The sequence below is a fragment of the Coccinella septempunctata genome, chromosome 1 (genome assembly GCF_907165205.1).
Source record: "Coccinella septempunctata chromosome 1, icCocSept1.1, whole genome shotgun sequence".
NCBI lineage: Eukaryota > Metazoa > Arthropoda > Insecta > Coleoptera > Coccinellidae > Coccinella > Coccinella septempunctata.
In genome coordinates, this window is record NC_058189.1 from 3,008,475 (window position 1) to 3,035,284 (window position 26,810).

The 26,810-nt window shown below is 35.0% G+C and overlaps 2 protein-coding genes across 3 annotated transcripts; both read right to left on the reverse strand.

Moving 5' to 3' along the window:
- Positions 1-1,826: 1,826 nt before the first annotated feature.
- LOC123312149 (probable G-protein coupled receptor Mth-like 10) lies at positions 1,827-16,883 on the reverse strand. The gene is made up of 8 exons (XM_044896405.1): positions 16,238-16,883; positions 10,433-10,626; positions 8,679-8,896; positions 8,436-8,603; positions 7,293-7,371; positions 6,755-6,921; positions 2,488-2,650; positions 1,827-2,390 (listed from the first exon to the last, which is right to left on the reverse strand). The coding sequence occupies exons 1-8, from the start codon at positions 16,355-16,357 to the stop codon at positions 2,126-2,128; spliced, it is 1,374 nt and encodes a 457-aa protein (XP_044752340.1). The 5' UTR covers positions 16,358-16,883; the 3' UTR covers positions 1,827-2,125.
- A 4,298-nt stretch (positions 16,884-21,181) lies between these two features.
- On the reverse strand, positions 21,182-26,514 carry LOC123316649 (beta-glucuronidase). 2 transcript variants are annotated; one of them, XM_044902837.1, is made up of 3 exons: positions 26,412-26,514; positions 24,239-25,045; positions 21,182-22,406 (listed from the first exon to the last, which is right to left on the reverse strand). In XM_044902837.1, the coding sequence occupies exons 1-3, from the start codon at positions 26,497-26,499 to the stop codon at positions 21,271-21,273; spliced, it is 2,031 nt and encodes a 676-aa protein (XP_044758772.1). In that variant the 5' UTR covers positions 26,500-26,514; the 3' UTR covers positions 21,182-21,270. The 2 variants fall into 2 exon arrangements, with proteins under 2 accessions (XP_044758772.1, XP_044758780.1); XM_044902845.1 differs by lacking the exon at positions 26,412-26,514 and adding an exon at positions 25,475-25,664.
- Between the last annotated feature and the right edge of the window lie 296 nt (positions 26,515-26,810).

Genomic DNA, 26,810 nt, shown 5'->3' on the forward strand with positions numbered 1-26,810 from the left:
TACTTATCCTCAACTACGCAGAAATAATTTTTTTGAGAAAAATTCAACAATCGGTCGTGTCACTATCATATTAGAGAAGTGAATTTAGATCGTATCCTTTGTAGATTTGGATACATGCTGCCATCTTCACATCGAGAGTTAAAAAAGTGAATTCACTTGGACCTCGTTTCCTGCTAGGTGGCGCTAAGGTATATTCCCGCATAGTAGCGGCTACTCTAACCGAATAAAGAGGACATCAATTCGTTTCATTTTGGTTGAGGTGTTGTAACGTGGTTTCCTCGGAGAAACTTATCTCGAGCGCCAGCTATTCTTTTCACAAGGAAGAATAGCAAACCTACCAGAGTAGCTGCGAGTCGGAGACAGAGTTCGCTGTTATCTAGGGTGGTAGCGATAACGAAGTAGTCAAAATCAAATTATGTACCAGTTTATTCACACCTTCGGAAACTGATTATATAAACAACGGAAATATGTGTAGGTATGAAATATGAGCGAATCGATCAGCGTACATACATTCTGGAAATTCGATCCGATCACGAGCACTTTATAAAGTTTATACCGGGTACAGTGAAAAATCAAAGGTTGTTCAATAAAATGCGCCAACCAGAACTGACGAAATGGATACTAAGGATGACCTCGTGAAGTGAAATGAGTTGCTATGCGGTATCGGGATGTAATTAATTGTATTTCTCCAGAACTGAAAGAAACAACCAGGGCGGATCTACTCGAGGCTTTTATTCGCTACCCCAAGGGCTACGCTCCATGACTGATAGCGAAGAAAAGGTCTATTTTGAGCGCAACTACGGGATTTCACTGACGACGAGCGGTATCTCTCATTCTCTACCCCAAGGGCTTACGCACCATGACTGATAGAAAAGAAGAGATTTCTATTTCAACACTTGTGACGCGGGAACGCGGTTGACGGGACTTTCTCTTCACTACCCCAAGGGCTTACGCACCATGACTGATAGCGAAGGGAAAAGTCAGACTCGCGAAACAGGGTAAAGTACGATAAAAGATAACAGAAAGCGATACAGTACAGCAGTGTCAAAGAAGTAACCGGTGTAGGTCTAATAAAGAAACTGAACGGATAGACGGGGACTTACCTCCTTTATTCAAGGCACTCGCGGAAAAAACGAAAAATAAAAATTAATTTCTAAGAGCACTACCTTCGTAACACAAAATTTATTCTAAATTCGCTGATCGGCTCGTCGGGCACACAATCCCATAGAAAAGAGAGTTAAGAGCGTAAAGAGACAAAAGAGACTCAAGTGACAAAAGAGTCAAGTGACTAAGGAGTAAAAAGAGGCCGTCGCGGGGGAAAATCTGCTTTTATAGGCAAATCCCTCCACACGTTAAAAATCTGAAAATTCCAGAATGCGACAAGAGTGAAAAACGTCGACAGCTCCGGTTTATCGCATATCAACATCAGAAAAACGTCGAAAATCTTCAACGGCATGCAAGAAAAACAACGTTAACCACAGATAAACGGTTTTTTACATTTACTCTGCCTATCGGAATGAATGTACTGAATATTTGAGAATTAAATATTTTCAAAGGCGGAAATGTGAAATGAAAGGAATGCACTAAAATGAACTCCAATTTTCTCAGAAAACTGGGATTCATTAGAGTGTATTGTGTTGTTCTGACACAACCATAGTCAGCATCTACTATTTCTCGACGGAATGGTCTTTCTGTTGAAACTTTGAGTGATGGTGGTTGGCTAGATCGATTTGGATCGTAACATTTGTTGATTTCTATAGGGTAAGTCTTTGACTCGTACAAATATACTTAGATAATAAGCATAGTGAATGAAAAAAATGCTGAACAATAGTAAAGAAATTTATTGACTAGGTCTATGCATTGTTATAAAAAATAATTGTCATGCACAACTTTTATCATTTAAGTCATTTAAATATTCGATGTAACAAAATTCATAATGAAATCTACAAATTGAAATACAATAATGGTTGTGATGCTTAATTCAAAAGGAAATTTCACTTCAACATGCCAAGCTACTGAAGCATAGGCAGATTCATTCAGTCTTGGGAAAAATATTTATAGTTTAGAGAACATATACACAATAAATATTATCACAGTTATATCAGAAATAAATAAAAAAGATTTTTCATTTCCTTCTTCTGTCTATTTCAGTCACATGGTTGTTACCAATTTCAAGTAACTCGTCTAAATTGTCTATTCGGGGTTTATTGTTCACATCAATAACTCTCCTCAGTGTTTTCATGGTGTACAAGGGCACAACTATGAAACCGTGAAAAGCTTGGACCGACAGTATGATCATAGAGATGGAAGAGTTAGGAGGAAAACGGTCGCTAAATGCGTCGAAAATCCAAATAATCATTGAAACAAACAGCACCAATTTTCTTCCATACCTGAAAAGTTCAATTCATTATGTATGCACTTCAAGAAGAATCATTCTGGGTGGAAAATTATTGATAAATTGCGAAAGACTGCATATTGTGTACTTACATATAACTGTATTTTTTTGATACCCTTTTCCATTGTTGTAGTCCCTCGTCTGTATTGCCATATCGATTTCGGTTCATTTTAAGTAAACTATAAGATAGGCTCAGCACCGATACTGTCAGTGTTAGGATTATGGCGGTGAAAAATAATGAAGAACGCCGATTGGCTGCAAAAAAATTAAGGAAATAAGCATGTTACGTAGCTATATACAGGGTGTTTCATCATAAACTGGACAAACTCATATGACGTGTAGAGAACATCGGGAGAATCATTTTTTTCTTATGAAATATTTCCCGTTTTCGAAGCATAAGGGAGATACACGGTGTTTAATGTCATTTTCGAGCGTTATTATATTGAGTGTGGTCGGTTATGTATAAGACTGGAAGTAATGGTTTCTTGTCATATCGTAGTATTTTTGAATGCTTCATTCAGAAATGGTGTAGAGCACCGAAAAAAAAATTACAAAATGGCGGAAAACCTGCAATGTTCGTGATTTTTTTTTTCGGTTGCCAAATTGATTTTCATTTCCTAAATTAACACAATTTTTAAAGGATATCTGTGAAAAAATTTTTTCAGAAATCGAACACAACTTTTTTTTTACATGTCTACAGCGAAAAAAAAATTTCACTTGAAATTGATGAAATTTTTCACGATTGTACTTACTTTCATACCTAACACGAATATCAAAACAGAATCGAAAAATATCAAACGGTTTCGTTTTTACAGCCATTCAAATGTCCCGTTCGAATATCTGAAATAATAAAAAAACATGACACAGCTTGTGTTCTGAGGCCCATAATTTTTGAATTTGTATGTCGAAACATTTCAGATTGCAAAATGAATTTAAAAAAAATCAGTGAAACTTCATTGAGAGTCGAACTCCCTGCTCTGAGTTAAGTACCTATTGAAATAAATGTGGAATCTGAATTGAGACTGTTCAAAGGTTTTTGATTTTCGTTGCCAAGCAATGTCAGCTCATAGAATTTGACAGAGTATTTGAATTTAACTGAATATAATATTGCAACTATCTTGAAACCAATTTATGCAGTTTGAGTAGAAATTGGCGGTTAATACTTCCCAGATATTAATGGCATGGCATTATTGCGGAAATTTCTACGAATAATTCCACAATTTCACAAACGCAACAAAAATGAAACCTATTAGTATAAAATTTATTCATAATTCATTCTCAAAAATATTGCCATTTTTCAGGATACACTTTCTCGCCCTTTTCGCCACACTATCCACCGCTGAACGAACCATTTCCGGGTTTCGGCGAATCTCTTCGGCGGCTGATTCGATTCTTTGAATCAGTTCTTCTCTCGAAGTCACTGGAGCTCGCTTATCATAAACAAGACTCTTCATATGACCCCAGAAGTAAAAATCCATAGTTGTAAGATCTGGAGAACGAGGAGGCCATGCGACAGGTCCTAATCGGCCGATCCATCGGCGAGGGTATTGAGAGTCTAAAAATTCTCGTACACTCCTCACTGTGTGAGCAGGGCAACCATCATGCTGGTACCATATTCCTTGAAAGTGACTCAAAGGAATATCTTCCAATAGATCGGGCAGAGTTTCCCTCAAAAATTGATTATAGCCATTTCCGGTCAATGTTTCAGGAAGAATGTACGGTCCTATAATGAATCCATCCTTCATTCCCGCCCAAACATTGACAGAAAATCTCTTCTGGCTATTTTTTGCTACTGTTGCATGTGGATTTTCCCTTTGCCATATTATATTATTTTTTTTGTTGAAGAAACCATCTCTGTGGAATGTTGCTTCATCCGTAAACAGTATGAGACGTAGGAAATTCCTATTCTCACGTGTCCTTAAAATAAATTCACAGAATTCTTTCCTCTTCTCAAAATCACCTTCTTCTAAGGTTTGACATGAATGGAAATGGTACGGATGGTAGCGATTTCTTTTCAAAACTCTCCATACAGTGGATTTACTGTCATTCACACTTGGATGATTTGTTAGAGTTCTCGTTGATACCATCGGATTTTCACTCATTAAATCCAGGATACGTTTTTCGTTATTTCGGATTGTTTCCTTCTTCTTGCGGTGAAGAATACCTTCTTCACGTAATTTACGCACTGTTTCTATGAAAGTTTTAAAATTAGGAACGTTTCGGCTTGGAAACCTGCGAGCGTAAATTTCCCTTGCTTTTCTCCCTGAGGAATTCGCTTCATAGTAAGCCTGAACCGTATAATTTTTTTCTAAAAGTGAATATTTCATTTTCGTTTGCATACAAATCGTTTCAATATACTCGAATTATTCAGTAAAATTCAAATACCCTGTCAAATTCTATCAGCTACTGTTGCTCGGCAACGAAAATTAATATGTATACTCAGAACCTTAGAACAGACTCATATTTCACATTAATACTTAACTCAGAGTAGGGAGTTCGACTCTCAATGAAGTTTCACTGATTTTTTTAAATTCATTTTGCAATCTGGAATGTTTCGACATACAAATTCAAAAATTATGGGCCTAAGAACACAAGCTGTGTCATATTTTTTTATTATTTCAGATATTCGAACGGGACATTTGAATGGCTGTAAAAACGAAACCGTTTGATATTTTTCGATTCTGTTTTGATATTCGTGTTAGGTATGAAAGTAAGTACAATCGTGAAAAATTTCATCAATTTCGAGTGAAATTTTTTTTTCGCTGTAGACATGTAAAAAAAAAGTTGTGTTCGATTTCTGAAAAAATTTTTTCACAGATATCCTTTAAAAATTGTGTTAATTTAGGAAATGAAAATCAATTTGGCAACCGAAAAAAAAAAATCACGAACATTGCAGGTTTTCCGCCATTTTGTAATTTTTTTTTCGGTGCTCTACACCATTTCTGAATGAAGCATCCAAAAATACTACGATATGACAAGAAACCATTACTTCCAGTCTTATACATAACCGACCACACTCAATATAATAACGCTCGAAAATGACATTAAACACCGTGTATCTCCCTTATGCTTCGAAAACGGGAAATATTTCATAAGAAAAAAATGATTCTCCCGATGTTCTCTACACGTCATATGAGTTTGTCCAGTTTATGATGAAACACCCTGTATTATTCAGTTAATGGGTAATCCTTTGTCTCATTTCATTTAGGGTGGACTGTTCGCAATGAAATATTTTACTGTAATCCAGTCATTTGGTAACTGAAAGTAATGAATATAGAAAAAAAAATGCTGGAAAATTCTTCTACCTGGAACTGTTCTCTGTTACATAGTAATACTTTTCTCTCCGGAGGAGGAGAAGTATATAGAAATCCTCTCATTTATTTTTGTCGATTTCTTTATCAAGAAACAATCTCATCAGGAGGTAAATGTATAGGTAATAATTTATCCTAAATGGATATACAGTGCGCGTCTTTGACTCGTACAAATATTTTAACAGTATAGGCCAATATAAACACAATATAAAAATTCGATTCGGCCCTGATAAAAATATATAGCAATTTTAAGTTTTCATAATGAGCTGTGCCTCCCCTGGAAAAACAAAATTACCTACAGAATAACTAGATAATAGGGAATAATCCTTCTGACGAAAATGATGTATTTTTTATGAAATATCTTTGACACGTCACATTTTGAAATAACCATTTCAACCGTTTCCCAAAAAAAAATTTTAAAACCCCATATTTGATTTTGAATAGTTTCCGCGGTGAATTTGAAAAAATCATGAATGAAACTCATAATTATTCATTTTAAACTTGCATATGCAGTGATAATCCAAATTGAGGAGAATTCCCCATTCTATGACACTACACATCTGTGGATCTTTCAAAGATTCATTCGGTCAAAGTACCCAATTTTTCGAATTTCGCAGATATTTTTTATTTTTGAACATTTTTTATACGAGAAAATATGAAGAATACTTTTATTTCACAAAACTTACAAATATTCCTGAGATAGCGTCCAACTCAGTTCCAAGAGTTGGGTTCTTTGAATTTTTAGTATTTTTTATGGTACGTAATGGTCATTATGAGAACACTGGAAGACGTGAGTGATATCTTGTGTTCGAAAAAGATTCATTGAATAAATAGAAAAACTATATTCCGAAATTCATTTCATTCGATGAAACCGTTTGTGAGAACTAAAAATAACATATTTTTTTATCTTTCAAACCGAGCCTATTCGGAAAAATTCGGAATTCACTGTTGAAATATTTGTAGGACTCAAAGACTCACCCTGTATAATATACTGATATCATCCATTCCTCTATTCCATACAAAAATATGAGTACAAAAACTTTCTTACCAAATTCAATGCAGCTGGTCTTCTCAAACTGAGGTTTGAAGAAGGTGAAGGGAATATCTGGAGTAAAATTATTGGACACAGATATTATAAGGAATACGGAGGATACTAAAATGGTACTTCCTATGTAGTATTTGGTGCGATCCACATTTTCCTTCACCCTGTAATTACTGTAAAATTTTTGGTAATTAATTTTTTTTGTCTCCGTGTTGAATTTTAAAATCATACTTCTCAAGATTTATTTGTGTATTCATGAAACATTTTAAATCAAAGCTCTTCATCCGAAATAACCCATAAGTCATATCAAAGGATTTCAGAAAATGCATTATAGATAACCGATAAAATTATTGAATTTTTTTCCGGTAAAAATATCCGGACTTGAAATATAAAATTAATTGTAAAAATCTATGATTCCAAAAAAAAAATATCAGAATTAATTGAAAAAAAATATTATCATACGATTTATACGACTCTAAATAATTACAATGCTTTTTATCATTCATACATAAATAAATATCAATGAGAATACTAGACTACTTACTGAATGCTCCAAGCAAGATCAAAACATAATACAGCAAGCCAACAGAAGGAAAGTATCACGAAAAATTGAAGGAGTAACCCTGTAATCAGAAAGAAGAATTAAATTTGTTGATTTGTATCGCATAGACAGGGTGATTCTTCGACTCGTACAAATATTTCAACAGTGGATTCTCGAGGTCAAAAGAACACTTTTCCAATACCATGTTTTCCGATTCGGCCCTGATAAAAAAATATGGCCATTTTAAGTTTTCATAATGAGCTGTGCCACCCCTAGAAAAACAAAATTACCTAGAGAAAAACTGCTAAATTTCTGACACTACACATCTTTCAAAAAGAGATTGAATTCGGTCAAAGTACCCAATTTTTCGAATTACTCGAAAACGGTGAATTATACAAGATAATATGAAGAATACTTTTACATATTTTACAAAACGTTCAAATATTCATTATAATATAACGTCCAACTTTAGTTTCAAGATTTGAGTTCTCTGAATTTTTGGTATTTTTATGGTACTTAATGATCATAATGAGAAATCTGGAAAACGAGGGTGATATCTTGTGTTGGGTTCATTTCGTTCGATTAGACCGTTTGTGAGATATTTTTTTATGGTTTTTCAACAGCCTGTATCTTTGAAACCGAGCCGAGTCGGAAAAAATGGTAAAGGAATAATTTTTTTTTTAACCTCAAGAATCTACCGTTAAAATATTTGTACGAGTCAAAGACTCACTCTGTATATAATATGCGCAGGGTGGCCCAAATACGATATAGGGTGAGGGAATCTCTTAAAATAAAATAGCTAGAGCAAGAAAAGTTTATACCTATCACTCATAGCTCTCACAATTTTATTCATCATCTCCTGAAGTAGGTAATACAATCAGTAATGAAGTAACAATGAGCTGGGGGTGTTCTTCATTCACCATTAAAAGGATTAAAATGAGTCACATAATTATTTGTTTTATACCTATGCAGAGAAAATCAAATATCTACTTACGTGTGAAATTTAATTTAAAAGGAACCTTTCATACAAGTCAGATTCAAGAAATTTCAAGGAGGCTTACGAAAAAACGTTTAATGACAAATCTACACTGATCATTTTCTTGGAACAAATACCTCTCATCAGAATAGAATAGAAATAGAACTCACCGAAGAATTTGCAACCCCAAGATATGAACTGCATCAATATGATGATCAAGTAGGTTACACTCATCGAAATAGCAAACGCTATGAAGGACTTCCTGTGAATCCCTCTCGAATCTTGTTTATAAAAAAAAACTGCGGATGAGGAGAAGAGAAGGGAGGATATTGTAACAACTGGAAAAAAATTAGAATATTCCTTAGTAGAGAGCTTTGAAATTAATTTGGGAATGTTTCAGCCAACCTACTTACGGGTTATATAAGCTGTAAACACCCATCTAGGAAGAGCGTTATCTTCTTGGTCTCTTACGCATACGAAGGTATACACTGTAGAGTCTCCAGGAATCATGTTTAAGTTATCTATGCAGAACTGATTATGTCCTAATATACCATCATATTCACCCATGCCAGCTAGCAGAAGTGACCCATTTACTAGAAATATTGGATTTTCCTCAGGTGATAGGGGAAACCTATAATAAAATGCAAAAGTGATATTGAAAACAAAAGATAGGACAATAGGCGTTCAAACAGTTTAGTTTAAAGCCATAAATTAAACCCACTCCACACCCTAACGTACGAGGATATATTGAAAAATTCTTAGCCTATTATAGAACCAAACAAAATTTCAATGTCAAAATATTTTATTACTCAACATATTGTCCTCTTAGTTGGATACATTTATTACAGCGAACCTGCAACGTCTCTAGACCTTTCAAAAAAAAATGTTTCTTCTTGCTCTGCAAACCAGACCTCCACAGCTTTTATTACCTCCTTGTTTAGTTTACGACCTTTTAACCTTTTTTTTTAGTTGAGGAAAGAGATGATAGTCGGATGGAGCCAAATATATCTTGATCTTGTGAGTAAGGGGGATGTTCTAGTAATTCAAACCCTAAATCACGAATTTTTTGCATGGCAACATGAGATTTGTGTGCAGGGGCGTTGTCCTGCAAAAACAAAACACCTTTGAATAGCTTTCAGCGTCTTTTCTTTTTAATTTTTTCCCGTAGAGTGGTCAGTAATGTCGAATAGTAATATCCGGTTATTGTTTTACCCTTATCCAAAAAATCCATCATGATTACTCCATGGCAATTAGAAAAAAACTGAATCAAGAACTGTTCCAGCAGATTTTTGGACACGAAACTTCTTAAGTCTTGGAGAACCAGAGTGTCGCCATTCCATCGAATGTTGCTTTGTTTCTGGATCGCAGAAATGTACCCAAGTCTCATCCATAGTAACAATTCGGTTTAAGAAGTTCTCAAATCGAGCACAGATCGAACGCGATGCTTCTACCCTTTCACGCTTTTGGTCAACATTCAAACATGTAGGGATCCATTTTGCAGCAATTTTCTTCATGTCCAAATTGACGTGAACTATATGATGAACGCGTTCGTATGAAATATTCAGTGCTTCAGATATCCATTTCAGCCCAACTCGACGTTCTGATAAAATCATGTCATGTCAACTGCATCGATATTTTCGGGGACTGACACAGAAACTGGCCTTCCCGATCTGTCATCATCTTCAATGGAAAATTTACCTCTTTTTTGAAGCTTGCAGTCCAATTTTTCATGGTGGCATACGAAGGACATTTATCACCAAGGGTATTAAGCATATCTTCGTAAATCTGCTTACCTCTTAACCCTTTCAAATACAGGTACTTGATGATGGCTCGATACTCGATTTTCACAATTTCGGTGGACATCTTCTTTCTTTTGATTTATTTCGTAACTCTGGTTTACTTTTTTGACCTCAAACTTCACACTGACACTTCTAATGAGTTATTGTTCGTTGCTATGGTAAAGCAATATTTTTTTATGCATGGAACTAGTCTAGGCTAACTAGATATCAATACATCCTCGTATGCCGCACTGTAGATGGCAAGAACATGAGAGATCTCTTAGGGCATCTTATAGGATTGCACCGTTTTATGGTAAAAAAATAAAAACCATATAATGAGGACAGATTATTTTCGTGATATGAAATAATACCGCATAGTTACTACTCACTTGAGTCCTTTGCAAGGATCCTTGATGTAAGTGTCGAAGATAATTAAGCTGGAATCAATCGGTTCATCATCGAAAGCTGTATCATTGTGCTTGTGAACGCTGAAATCTGGTTGAAAGGTTACATTTGTGAGGCTGCAGTTGCTTGCTCCAACAGCAAAACCATGGGAGCAACATTTCGGTAGCAAAATGGTAATCTGAAAATAAAAATATAATAATCAGTTTGTTGTTTTGATTCAATGAGAGTATTCATATCAAATAATAATGATTTTAAGATATGAGGTAAACACTCTCAATTATCAGGAATTCAACGTGATTCATACGAATCTACTCATTGCGAACACCCACTTCATTGCAATTTTTGTTCTCTATAGAGAATGAATCGACAAATCAATGATCGAAATGATTCCTAGGCCATTATCAGATGAAGGTTAGGTACCAAATATGGCATGAAATGCAGAGTTTATTTGTCTGTGAGGCAATTATTTTCTGAGGAACCGTAACCTATCAAGTCAATTTATCCTAGCAGATTCGCTGGGATCAATTGATGCCTCCCTCACGTGGACTAGCCCTTTGACACCAAATTCTATCTAACTGGTATGAGTCATCCACAAATGAAACCAAATGTCACAAACAATTTTTTTGTCTAAAAATCATTTTCTAATTATAATGAGTTTTTCATAGAAACATTTTCCTCCCTATGAAGACTTATTGTTACTCCAAGCAAACAAAGGTAAACCTCAAAGAAAGTTACGATAATAATTCGATATATGTAAATCATTATTTTCAACTGAATTTCTTAGAGAGTGGTGGATAATTTTATTGCTTATTATTTTTATTAGTTTGAAAGAGATTTTGGCATTCTTGAGTTTAGTAATCACAGCTAGAGAGAATATTGAATTTTGACATAATTGCATTTCTGCCTAAAAACCAGGTTGTCCTACTACTGTCCTAGGATATGGAGTGCTTAGAAATTGTTTTGTAGATTCCAGAAAACCTAACAGTTTATGCTTTAATAGAAAATTGCACTCCAGAGAGCCGTTCAAAGTGAACTCAAGAATGAAAAGTGGAAAAACAAAAAATTCGATTTTCTCGTAAACAGTGTTGAATGTCTGAAAGTTTGATATGCACGAATAGGTTTTTGAATACGCTGAATCCATTCCAAGCAATTTCGTGAGCCTATATCACTCTTCGCTTAGATTTACATCGTACATTTTTCCAAAAACGGCAAATTTCAGTTGAAAATTCGTCAAGACCGAACGGTTGCACCAAGGTCGATGAAATTCTCGGATTTAAATCTAGAAGAGTAGCTCTTTTTGAATATGTATCACACTATGATGATTTTTCTGGGAGATAGTCGTCTCGTAAATCGACATTCAAAAAATTCCCAAAAAAAAGGAGTCAGTTAAATGACTGACCCAACATTCGAAATCTTACTAATTAAATATTCATATTGCCCATTCTATCTGTGCTACAGAGGATGAAGTTTCTACATTCCTACACTTAGATTTCCATGAACTAAGTATCGGCAAATACAAATTTAAAAGTCTGCTGCTGTCTATATTAATACATAAGAGATCGAATTATCAACTTGGAGGCAATTGGGCTATTGAATCCAATAACGGAGACAAGTTACATCGGCCTAAATAATTGGAGACCTTCACTGAAATGGTCGCAACAGAAATTCGGAGAAATAATTTCTCCGACACTCCAGCTCAATGACTAATAAAATCGAGTTCAACTACATAAATCGTTTTAGGTATCCATGTCAATGTCATCATCATCATCATCATCATCATCATCCAGCTCTCTGCGTCCACTGCTGGACATAAGCCTCCCCCATTTCTGCCCATTGCTTCCTGTCCTGAGCTCTCTGTATCCAGTTTCCTGCACACCTCTTCAGATCGTCCGTCCAACGTGTGGGAGGTCTTCCCCTGCTTCTTTTATCCAAGCGCGGTCTCCACTCGAGCAGCCTCTTCGTCCATCTCCCGTCCGTCATTCGTGCCACATGTCCAGCCCACTTCCACTTGAGTTTGCGAATTTGGACAACTACATCTGTGACGCCAGTTCTTCTTCGAAGATCTTCATTTCTCATATGATCTCGCAATGATACCCCGAGCATGGACCTTTCCATCTTGCGCTGTGTCACCTTAAGTTTGTTAGCACTTGCTGTGGTTAGTGTTAAGGTTTCAGCTCCATAGGTCATGACCGGCAACACGCATTGATTAAACACCTTCCTCTTCAAACATTGCGGAAGGTCGCTTTCAAAGACGTCTGCAAGCTTTCCATAGGCTGCCCAGGATAGTGTAATTCTTCTTTTCATTTCGCACGTTTGGTTGTCTCTTGAGATTTGGACCTCATGACCTAGATAATGTCAATGTGCCGTGATAAAATCAAAAATTATTCTCGTGTAAGACTTAATGGAATCATTTCTCTAACCCATTACCCCATTACCTATTACTTTCATCAGTTGATGCCGTTGATGGAGGGAAATATGAGGTACAAACAATGTTTCAACGATATCTAATCAAATTTATTCGATCATACCCATTGATACAGGGCTGGGCATAGGTCTGAAATAAAATTAATATTTCTTTTACCAAAAACTCAATTGATTTTTACTTATCCTCATTTTCTGGTAATAAAATTAAGTCATTTTCTTCAACCCCTTAGCCCCAACTCCATCCAACTTTTATCTTCCAAATGGAAACATACTATACCAAGTGTGGGCTCGTTGTACAGATTACGGAAAATGGTGTCCCACCACAATCTTCGTTTTTCCTTTGATTTCGTGGTTATCAGAAGAAACACGAAAGTATTTTAAAAAAATAACTCTATTCCCTACGTGACAACGAATATTGTCGTTTGAGAATACTCAAACGTAGACTGTACATTTATATACTGGCTTAAATAGTTCAATTTCTCTTCATTTTCCAGTTATACTAGGAATGGATCCTACAACATACCAAAAATGCAGGAAATTTAACCTAAAGGAGTTTTTTTTTTTTTTGATAAATTGAATGGAAGCGAATAACAGGTAATTGTAAAATACGTGATCATACTCAGACTGAAAATATCTTTGAAATAATTTGTCTCCCAATCCAACGATCAACAAAACAATCATTACCAGAAATAAATTGTGGGATCAGAATTTTTTTCAAATCTATTGTGACTAGTTACATAGAGTATACTGAGTAAATAAATAGTAACACAAAATTCATGCCTTCGGTATTCACCGTTTTGTAGAAAAGGCCAGTTAAAAAGTTTAATTTTAAACTAAGCAACGTTTTATGTAGAATTCATGAGTTTGTCATTCACCCTCTACGAGGAATGGAAGGCAGTTGAGTTTCCATAAATGGCAGACATATCTGATTGTGTCAAAAATGGAAAGACCTTCTATTTGTTATTGCTCTACTTCAGTAGCGATGGATGTTTTAGTTATCGAAAACACATCTCTTTCGTTTGATTATGATTGAAGGAACGTATCAACGACTTGTTCATTTATTTTTGTACCTAATAACGATTTTTATTTCAAAAAATTCAATTAACTACTACGCTACGAAAAATTCGTGTTATCCATCATAACACTCCAAAAAATATCAATAACTCCTAAAGTGCAGGTATGTCATTGACCTCATAATATATAAAAAGAGTAAAAATTTAATAATTTCATTACCAAAATGAAAAAAAAGAGATATGATAAAATCCAATGAATGATCTGTCCCTTGTGTGATACGAAAATTGAGGGTTGCCATGTAAATAACTCAAGTTATTTCCACCCCCCGTAAAGGGAGTATGACAATCTCTATTGTGAATGAAAAATTGCGTAATTCAAAGTAAGAATGGAGATTTTTTTACAAAACAGTAAAAACCGATAACATTAATTTTGTAGATTACTTTTTTCACGCTCTCTGTAGATTGATAAATGCTGAATTTCCACTGCTTCGCGTTTGCGAAACCAAGGTTTTGTGTTTCCATTTGAATAATCATCAAAAAATCTAGAAAATTGAGCGTGGTTTTCCGTAATTTTTTTTTCGAACAGAACTTCAGTTCAAATATGTACGAGTAAAGCTGGATTCCTCGCTGAATTTCAAAGCCCATTTGGAAAATTCAGGTCTGAAGTTGAACACTATGAATAATATCCTGCATAAACTAGCTGGTACTTCATGGGATGCTGATGCAACTATACTCTTCGAACAGCAGCCCCAGCTTTGGTTTTTTCGGCTGCTGAATATTGTTGCCCCGTTTGGGTTGATAGTGCTCATATGCAAAAAATTGATGCACAGCTAAATCTTTCTATGAGAATTAGTACTGGAACTATTATATCTTCACCTATTCAATGATTACCAGTTCTTTCAAACATTGTACAGACCCATATTTGGAGACAGATTACGGTTAAAAATTCTTGGAATGAATTTCACTCTTTTTCCGACTCATTTCAAATTTTGTCCTATAGGTATTCCAAAAAATATGACCACAAGACTGAAGTCGCGTAAACCATTATGGTCCAACCCTTTCCTTCATTCGAATATAAAGGACAAGGACATTTGGCATGTCTGAATGGAATACGTGCACTATTTTCAATCAAGAATTAGTTGCATGGCGATCTCTCAAATAGTGTTCCTAGTTTTGATCTTTTCAGGAAAATATGGTGTATTCTGAATCGCATAAGAACAGGTTACAGAAGTTACAATAGCATGCTTTTCCGATGGAATTCAGTTGGAATCCCTAGTTGTGAATGCGGGGAACCAGAAGAAACCATAAATCATTTGGTAAATCATTGTCCAATTTATGAATTTCAATATACATGCAGTTTAGGAATCTTTTTTGAATTGGGTTGTGAATTTTTGAGTCAATCTGACATATAGAACTTAATTTTCATTTTTTCACATTTTTCAGCTTTTGTTTTTTTTTATTTCAGATTCAGGTAACTTGCAGAAGACTCCCTAGATTTTCTTTTTCTTCTAGGAAAGGATCAAGTTTTGCAGTTTTGCAGTTTTGCCCTTCGATATGAAATATTCCAGCTTATTTTGTGAAGAGTTTCATCTCTTACAATCCACTATTCTCTCGGTAAGGAAGGGTTTTTACTATGGGGTTTTTCCCTAAGCTCTTATATCAATATCATACGCAAAATTGTTTGGTAGGTACGTTAACTTCCCCTAAAACTGTATCTCATACACATGCTATTATTGTTTGTTGTTGAAAATTGTAATGCCCTTTATCAAAAGAATCTAATCTAAAGGTTGGGGGGTCAAATGAGTTTTCATGGTTCGCCTTCATAGGCTCGCCACGAATGATGACACTTTTCCTTATGAAAATTTTTTTTTTCAAATATACAATAGCAAAGTCATCTTTTGACTAACATGATCGCAAGAAGTTTCACTTCAGCTCCACAGGAGGGAAAAGGGTCAGGATGAATTTGCTTTTGCGGTCAACGTAGGGAAATGTGGAAATGTGTTATGTTTGTGAAAGATGACAACGGAAACTACCCATATTTTTCCTTAATTAGACAATTATAACGATTATTAGGTAACAGTTCATCCCATTCAGTTCAGGGAAACCCCTTCTGTTGGATTTCAATGAACTCGAATGAATCATCACCATGTACAAGTTGATCAAATAAAGTTTAGCCAAGGTGATGATCATTCATAAAAAAATTGAATAATAATTAATTCAATAATTCACCGTGACTCCCCTATTGTATAACACATAGGAAAATTGCTGTAAAGAACACTATGAACAACAACTGTTTACCGCACGAACTTTGTATATTGAAAAACCAACCAGGTAATAAAATCCTAAAAATACCTTGTTTTCAATTGTCGTTCCTGAGTATTCCGCAGTCGTAAGGCTGTCTTCAGCACTGGAAACAAGTGTTTGCGAAAAAACACCCCCGAACAAAATCACGCTAAATAAAATTCTCATCATGAATAGGTACACAGTTTAACTTCACACCACACGCTAATCCGGCCACGAGCAAGTTCCTATTCGATAGATATTTTCGGTAAACCTACCACGATAAACTATTAACGGTCACTACGTTCGCACCAACTTCGGCCGAGGACTAAATTACCAGACAGGATTTTGTTACTAATATAATGATATCATGATACTCGGAACCGATAGGTAGGGAATTCCATCAAGGCGAACACTGCTTTTTCCACGGTGACCCTAAAAACTCCACGAATTCACGGATTGCTCCACAGTAGGTGCGATCTGTGAAGGTAAAACTGTCTCTTTGGAACTTGGGAGATCATATTATCAATGATAATCGCTATTAATCATACGTTGACTCAAAACATATAGATAGATAGTGTAAATGAGTGGTATCCAAATATCGAAGTCAAACAGTGAGATATCTCAAAAAAATTCAGAACTGAAACAATTAAAGTCGGTACCTAGGTATTCATGGTCAATGCTCAATTTTGGCAGGTTACAAACATTAAACTTTGACTCGATAAAGATAGGGAGAAATCGAAGTGAAATCATTCACTTATTTCCACGAGTGTTTCGTTTCCGACTGATTTTTCTGTCATTGTCGCGATTTCCTAGTCAAACAAATATAATTCCAACAACTTGGAATGTATCCAAATGTTTGATGCACTAGTCATCGCACAGTAAACAGTGACCCTCCCAGGTTGGTAAATGAAATTTAAAAATTTACCATGGTGAAAGATGCAACTCATGCAGTGTGTCAATTTGAGAATTCACCTTAGTATCTTGGCCCCCATGCAGAATCAGAAAAAAATCCACGAACTTTGTTTCGTAAGGATATATTTCATGCGGTTGGTCCAAGTCAATTTTTATCAACCCTCTGAGAACATTGGTGCACCCAGGGGGAGCGAAAAGCTAAGTGATATTGCCATGGCAAATTCTTGAAGAAAGCCTATGGAACTACTCTCATCATGCATGGAACTATTTGTGCCCCTATATATACAGGTTAAGTCTTTGACTCGTACAAATATTGTAACACTAGATTCTTGAAGTCTAAAGACACACTTTTTTCCATACCATTCTTTCCGATTCGGCCCTGATAAAAATATATAGCCACTTTAAGTTTTCATTCTGAGCTGTGCCAGCTCAGCAAAATTCTTTCAAAACTAGCTAAATCTGTGACTACTCATCTGAGGGTCTTTTAAACAGAGTTGTATTCAACCAAAGTACCCAATTTTTCAAATTTCACAAATTCTCAAATTACTCGAAAATGGCGCATATTACACGAGAAAATATGAAGAATTATTTTAAATTACAAAACGTTCAAATATTCATTAGATATATAGCGTCCAACTTAGTTTCAAGAGTTGGGTTCTTTGAATTTTTGGTATTTTTATGGTACCTAATGGTCATAATGAGAAAACTGGAAGACGTCGGTGATATCTTGTATTCGAAAAAGATTCATCAAATAAATGAAAAACTATATTCCGAAACTCATTTCATTCGATGAAACCGTTAATGAGACAGAACTAAAAATAACATTTTTTTATGGTTTTTCAACACTCTGTATCTTTCAAACCGAGCTGATTCGGAAAAAATGCTAAGGCAGAAGAGTGTTTCTTTTGATCTCAAGAATCTACTGTTAAAATATTTGCACGAGTCAAAGAGTCACCCTGTATAATACCATTCTGGCAACGCTAATGTTTTTAAGGTAATTCGATTGACTCTTCAAAAATTCCATACACCTTTCTTGTTGAACCAAAATAGAAGAGTTGAACATTTTTATTAATCTTGAATATATGTAACAAAACAAACAATTTCAAACTTTACACAATTAAAATATCATATTAAATATGTAGAAGCTTTGAGTATTCAATAGGTACTCAATACTCAAGGGTAGAAGGTACTTCAATAAACACTTCTTTATTGATATATTTGTGATCAATTATCTCTTGAAAAATTAGAATCGTCTAATGAAATGGTTCCATATTTCAATTGGCGTCCTAATAATTTTACCTCTACAATTATTTATAGGATCAGTGGAATAGAAGTCAGGAAACGCTGAGTATATTTGTTAAATTCATAGTGCACATGAAAAGCATATAATTTTTATTCATCTCCTTTATCAACGAGTTTAATATCCTGTTCAGTTTTAATTAGGTATATACGCATGAATGTTTCTATGAACAATTTCGTAGTTTTTAGTACTCCAGAAAACATTAATTGCAAAATGTTGATACTAAAATCGGTAATACATAGTCGTGGTATCCAAGCAATTGCTTGGAGAAAACCGTGCGTTTTTGTGTTGATACTTAGGTCATGTTAAGATACACGAAAGTAGGAGTGAAAATGGTTTTCAGAAATTTATCTTTGAAAAAAAAGCTTACCTTACATTCAGCTTCAGGTTCCATTTCTTTAACGAAATTTCCAAAAAAAAAAAAACAGAACGAAATAACAATATTGAACCTTTCGAAATCTTCAACTTCCAGTAGTGTAAATTACACAGAATAAATTGAATTGTGAATTGGTTAATTTATATAAGTACCCTGTGTACCAAAGATTAATTTAAGAATTTCGAATAATTTTTTCTCTTCTGCTTTCTTTTTGGGTAGTTTAACTTCATATGTAATTACCATCTAGATGGCATATGTAAAGGTTCTGATAATTGAAAAATAAATAATCTAACCAACTCCAGGTATCTCCCCATAGCATCCCCCCAAAGTAAATGTTATATAGACGCCTATGCTTCCTGCTATAGTGAATCCTCATTAACCACACGAATCGGAGAACATTTATGTGGAATTTCATTAAATTCCAAGGTCTACACCGAGAAAATTCTATTTTCCTAGAAGTAATCAAACAGGTAAAGGTAGCTCTAATTTGCTTGAAATAGATAGATGTATAAGAATAAGCATCCGTGTTGTATTGATCATATATCATATGTGATTTGTGATTACATCTCCTTAAGTTAACAGAATAATATGACCTTTTCGTTTCGTGATTTGTGGTTATTATTGATCATATATCATATGTGATTTGTGATTACATCTCCTGAAGTTAACAGAATAATAGAATTTTTTCGTTTCATGACTTGTGGTTATTCGATATCATTTGAATATGTAAAATAAAGGGAAAAATATAATAGGTACTAACTTGAAGTCAGGGGAGACATATGTTAAAACAATTTTTTTATTATTTTACATACATTCAACCCTTAAAAATAATTATTAATTCTGGCACATCCACCATTTTTGCGATTCACAGTCTCCCAAGATATTTAATACAGACAACAAAAAAACATTAACACAAACAACACCTCGATTCATAACAAAAACACAAAAAAAATTTTTTAAATTAAAATTAACGTAACAAATTTTCGAAATTTGCTCCACCAGCAAATTCTCTTTCCCTCTTTTTAAAGAGTGGACAACCACAGGCAGGTATTGCTCAGTTCACTGTCTATGGAATAGAATAATTTTTTTATTTAATTTTATTGTTTTAACATATTTTTTCTATTGGGTAATCGTTTAGAGTGAACAATATATAAGGGTACAATTAAAATTTTTATTTCACTAGGGAATCATTTAGGGTGAAAAAGTTATAATGGTGCAATTTAAAAAAATCTGGAAGTAGATTTTTAGGGGCGATAATTAGAAACAAAATTTTAACGACGGATTCTGGTTTTTGATGCCATTCAAAATACTTTTTGTTCGATCTTTCTTCTACTTGATATTGACCGTATGGAACATCTTGGGACATAAAAAATATTTCACCATGAATCGCAAAAATGGTGGATGAGCCAGAATTCATAATCATTATTTTGAAAGGTTGAATTTACGCAAAATAATAAAAAAATTGTGAGAGTAACATCTACTTAGTGCTTCATATCATGTATAGTTTTATGAGTCAGTATTTTTTAGAACCCGTAAAAAAAAATTAAAAACTGTCAACTCGTCATCGCCTTCCAAAGGCTTTATATTGGAAGGGAGGTCGATTTCGAAAAAAAATTTATATAAACTACACCTGGTTATTTTCATCGAGGAATCATCTCCCTAAGTCCTTCGCATTCGTTTACGGACATACTGTATATCTGGGTTAGTTTTTTTAGGGGTGGTAATTAGAAACTAAATTTCAATGACAGCTGGTAGAGTTCCTGATGCCACTAAAAATACTTTTTGTTTGAATTTTCTATTCTACCCTGTCTGAGAGTCGAGATTTTGGCTGTATGAAACATCTTGGGACACCTTGTGGTGTCCGTTCAAAGTGTTCACTACATCAATATTGTTAGAAATCGAAATATATCAATATATTTATATTTTCTTTCTTGGGCTGAAGCACTTGGGTATATTGCAATAAATAGAGTTATTCATTTCTTTATTTTCTTTTGAATGTGTCTCTTCACCTCATATTGTCACGAGCCTTCCTTGAGCCAGGAATATATCGTTGATGAAAATGCTTAAATTGATCCTAATGGTCACTTCCACCTACTCAGTGTTTAAAAATAAAGAAAAATACTGATTCTCCAATAAAATGCAAGTCCTATGTCACTTAATGTAAAATTTTACTTCATCATCCATTTGCCAATAAGGAACATCTCCATGGGCGTAGACTCGTAGGGGACAGGGTGGGCACGCCCATCACCCCAGAATTCTAGGTGCCCCTCCACCAAAAATATTGAAATCAACATAATTTTCAAGCTTATATCTTATTCTGAATATACTTATTTCAATATTTTCTTTATTTATTGACATATGGAATGAAACATCCAAGTTAATTATGAATATAAACAAAATAATAAACTGGTTAATTTACACTTAATTGAAAAGATTTTAATGCCAAAATATTTGTACATAGATAAAAAACTTATTATAATTCATAAGGCTCTAACAGAATAGCATCATAGCTGTCTATAGTTCTTCATGCCTTTTCGCCGTTTTCGAAATTATGTAAGTATTGAGATCTGAAGGCAACGTAGCATTGTATAAAATTTCAGCCAAACCCCAGTACCTCTTCCTCAACACATGCGCACTAGCCTTGGGCTGCCTATTTCTAGTAAATATCCCTTTTTTATTACCGCCAACTCTCGTATACGTTTGGGCAGTTTTGAAATCGGCAAAGTTCCATATGAACTCTCCGATAAAATATCCCTGATCCCTCAACAAATCAAACGCTTGAAAATGTTTGGACATCAAATCGACCTGGTATTCTTCCGACCAGATGTAGTCTGGTAGAAAATGCAAGCCTTCCAAAGTGTCCCCACCGTACTCCTGAAGAATAACGGGCTTTTGAAAACGATCATGCCAACATTTCGCTTCCTCCATCACTGCCTCAGTGATGACATCGATGTTTCCACCGTTATTATACCAACCGTTGTACCGATTGAAACTAATTATGTCCACGAATGATGAAGATGCTGTTACTTTACATCCTTGGGCTTCAACAATTGTTACAGGTCTTGAATTATCTAATTCTCTTATATGATCAATGAGTTCTTTGAAATAAGCCTTAGCAGCAGCCTGTTGCGTTCTAGGCTCATTTGCTGCAGACCATAAAATAACGCTCGGTCTATTTTTATCCCTCCTGATCAATTCAGTCAACGACTTCTTATGATTTTTCAACAATGCATCACTGAAACCCTCAACGTTAACCCCAGGACATTCATCGATAACCATTATACCCAGTGAATCTGCAAGATCCATTATTTCTTCTGCATAAGGGTAATGAGATGTTCTATATGCGTTAGCTCCAATCCATTTGATGAGATTATAATCCCGCATTATGAGAGGAAGATCCAAACCTTTGCCTCTTATGTCCGAATCTTCGTGCTTGCCAAAACCATGAAGGTAAATTGGCTTATTATTGATCGTAAAAGTGGTATTGGTCCATGATAGTTTACGGATTCCTATTGGAAGTCGGTAGACGTCTACCAAATCACCATTGTCGTCTACCAGTTTTGCCTCGAAAGTATATTGGTAACCAGGTTCTTCATGCATAAGATAAGGCCACCATAGTTTTGGATTTTCAACTATTAATTTACCATCACCTGTAAAACCATATGCATCTCTCTTATTTACAAATAGCACAAAACTAGTTGGAGGAAACAATGCAAACCAAAATTGATTATCTAATGTACTGAACTACACTGCGCAAAAAAATTAACGCACATTCTGAAAATCTCAATTTTAATGAAAGTTAACTCTACATTGACTTTATAACTTATTTTTTATGTTCTCTCGGGAAGGTTTTATTAAATGGAAGAAAAATTCAGGATTTCACCGAATCTCATGTGAAAGAAGAGAAATGAACAATTTTCAAAATACTGAAATGCTGATAAGTGATTTAATACTTGGTATTTCCACCCCTTGCGTTAATTACAGCTCGGCAACGACGGTTCATACTTAAAATGAGTGATCTTAAAATGTTCTGATCTAATCCTTCCCAGATTTCTCCGACTTGGATTCCTAAGTCATTGAGAGTAGCTGGATGATTTTCTGAACTTCTCAGCCTTCTATTGAGGTTGTCCAAAACCTGCTCAATCGGATTGAGATCTGGACTTCTTGCTGGCCATTCCATTCGAGAGACTTCAACCTCTTCAAGGTACTCCTGAACGATGCGCGTACGATGGGGTCTGGCATTATCGTCCATAAAAATGAAATTTTCACCAATATATGGGACAAATGGCACTACATGCTCTTCAAGAATGTTCCTTATATACTTATCAGCATTCATAGCTCCATTATCTATAACGACCACTAGGTCTGTGCGAGCAGTCAAAGATATTCCACCCCATACCATAATCGATCCTCCCCCGAAACCAGTAGTATTCAAGAAATTGCACTGATCATATCTTTCATGTGGACGTCTGTGTACAAGAGAACGTCGATCACATAATGGTAGAGGCAGAATCTAGACTCATCTGTGAAGAGAACTCTTTCCCAATCGGCCTCTTCCCAATGGATATGCTCTTTCGCAAAATCCAAACGCGCCCTTCGATGGGCTGGGCCTCTTGCCGCGACACGAGGCCTTAAATCATATTCTCTGAGGCGATTTCTTATTGTCTGAGTGCTAATTTGCACCTCATGAGTTTGCTCAAGCTGAATTTGAAGGCGGCGAGCGGTTGCAAACCGTTGTCTCAACAAAGAAACTCTCAAGTAACGTTCCTGAATGGCAGTTGTTACCCGTGGTCTACCCTGTTCTGGTCTTCGGACATTCATACCTTTCTCCTTGAATCGCTGCAACATTCTGGACACACTTGTATGGGAAACTCCAAACCTTTCTGCAATTCTTGTGTATGTCCACCCTTCTTCTCGCAAAACTACCGCTTGGGCACATTCCTCTTGGGTCAAATTGCGTGTTTCGCGTTGCATTGCGATCGAGTGTAGAAAATCAAACGAAAGAAAAACTATTGATCACTAGAATTGATCGATAACGACTGATTTTAGAATGGAGCTAATACATTCAAAATCTGATAATATCATCTTTTTTTATTCCTGCTGGGAAACAACATCTGTATAGAAGAAAACCGTTGAAAGTGGATAACATATGCATGCATAATTCTGATAAAAATAATCATCATTGAGAACACCTTCAGTTGTAGAATAAATTTGAGATTTCCATAATGTGCGTTAATTTTTTTGCGCAGTGTATTTAAAAACTGATAAGATCCTTATTCCATAAGAAATTTTACTTGAATTCATAAAATTAATTGACAATGGTTTGAATGAATAACATAATCCAAATAGGAGCTACATTTTTCCAATCCACTCTCTATCTAGCACATTACTCATAGCATAAATCACTCTTATCTACATGCCCAATTAATCCCAACCAAATGAATATGAGTAACATGATCAAACAGTCTGCACAAAAGATTACCTTCATCGCATATGCTAGTAGCAACCACGTTTCCCATTTTATCATAAAGCTGAACATGGCAGGTCACATTTTCATCGGAGCAGTTTGTAAAAGCAACATTGAAAGAAATAAGTGCTGTTCCATTCTCTATGCTTTCAGTCACAATAGTTATATCATCGATGTATATTATTGGTGTTGAATATAAAAATACTGATCTATCAATTCCAGCATAGTTGAAAAAATCAAATGTGTAAGTCTGCGATACTCGTCCACTACTCAAAGTTTCCAGTTTTCCTTGAGGTATCGTGTCCTCCAATAAAGTGTTATCACATGAAACCGTTACCCTATTTTCCTTGCCAAAATTAACGAAATCAGTAATCTCTACTTGAAAAGGTAAATGACCAATTTGATGAGATAGTACTTTGATACCGTTAATCCACACTTCAGCAGCATACGAAACAGATCCAAATCTCAGCCAAACTCTTTTTGAATCGGACCACGAAACAGGTACATAAAAGAACTGCTCATACCAAACTATTCCTACATGGTCTCTTATACTCCAATCTGTTGTTATATCATTATAACTTGCAGGTATTGGCATCAATTGTACTGTAGTGTTTAGATCTATAAATCTGTGTTTATACCAATATTTTGAATATCCTTCTAACGGCTGAGACATATTGGCTGGTATGAAATTCCATAATCCATCTAGAGACACTTTCTCTCTTGTTTCAGTCGTCTTTGGGTATAATACACCTTTGCTAGGTTCTTGAGAAACAGACAATCCGAAGAGTAGAGCAAAAAAGTAAAAACTAATGGCACTCATGACTAGAATGTAAAATTTCACTTTTTAACTAATTCATGAGAAGTTTCTAGGATATATCAGAGACTCTCTGGCTATATATACTTATTGCTTTTGATATCTCAGTTCATTCTAAGTGGTACGGGGTACTATCAAGTTGATAAATATTTAAATGGAATATTCAAATGGAACTGATAAAACAAAAGCTTTTCTTAAAATGAAAACACTCCATTATCTTGAGGAATACGAATATAGTCAACAAACCACATATTTGTATCAATTTGAATGGACTGGATAATTCGAAATTTTCATAACATTATCTGATACTCATTGATGAAATTCAAAGCTAATAGGTCAACGCACTCTTTCTTCAAATACGTGCAACAAAATGAGCTGATTAATCAGAAGGAACTTGAACTAGTCGATTCTCAGGTAACAATAATGAAATTTTTTACCCAGAGATAGATTCCTTATCATCAAAACAAAATCAATCTCGTAGCAAAGAGATCTCTCTCTCTCCTCCTCTTCGTAATCTACCCTCCATAATTTTTGTCAAGAAGATACAGCTAAAAGATTATATAGTTAACTCAAGGAGATATAGAGAAGATATGGATCCTATATCTCTAGCTATATCCTATATCTATATCTCTAGATCCTATATCTATAGCACAGAACACAGAACATAAACATCCAGAGACTGGCTATGTCCAAAGAGGAAGATCAGAGACAATCTGGTTGACTCTGGAAAGAGACAACAACAAATGATCAACAACTGGCTGTATTTTCTTTGTAATTAGTGGTCTATGAATGCAGTAGAGACAGAGACAACCTGTCTCTGAGTAGATAGGCAGTGGCGTAGCATAATGATAAGACACTACACAAGTACTACAGACCCCAGATAAGACTACTTGATAATGATAATGTTTTGATTGGCAACTACGTCGTAACAGACAAAACGCAACCTTCTGGAAAAAGTCTTTATAGACGGCTGTGAGACTACATGAACACACATCGGTCCTACATTTTTATGAGGTATGAGAGAAAGCTAACAAAAGAATATTTGCATGAGGCAGAGTTGTCTCTGGCAGAGTCTGGAACGAAGACAGTTGTTGCAGATCTGAATTGCCCGAACTTTCAATGTAGTGAGCTATGGCAAGATTTCAGAATATTTAGGCTGAATGAAAAGAAGAAATTTTGATTGTGTAATTATTCGATATACAAATCGAACATTATACACGTACACACGGGGTCACTCATAAGCATAACGACAGAGACAAGAGCATAACGAGGCCTTTAGCAAGGATTATAGAGTTAGGTTAAGTTAACTCTATAATCTTTGGCCTTTAGTTCATAATTCAAACTTCTTTTGCTTACTTATTCGTTCATACTTACTCATGAAATATAAGGCCTTTATCTTAATATTTCTCATTTGGATACATTGGAATAATTTGAAATTACATATTTGCTTCTTGGCAGCCATGAATTCAAACCTGGAAAATATTCCATATCAATCCATTATTACGCGAATTTACAATTGTGATCTGAAAATATTAGATTAGTAATTATTCAATTCAGTAATTAATAATTCTGAACTGACAATTCCAAAATTTAGCAAAAGCGCTGTTGACGCTTTTCCATTCTACAACTTTTCGTAAATTCCCAAAATAATTCATACAATAATACATATTTCTCATTCACCAACTCGGGAGAGTCTTTAAAACACTCTAAATTGATTCATTAACCCTCAACCTACGTTGTGGAGTCCCTCGGACTTTCGCATGTTGAAATAAT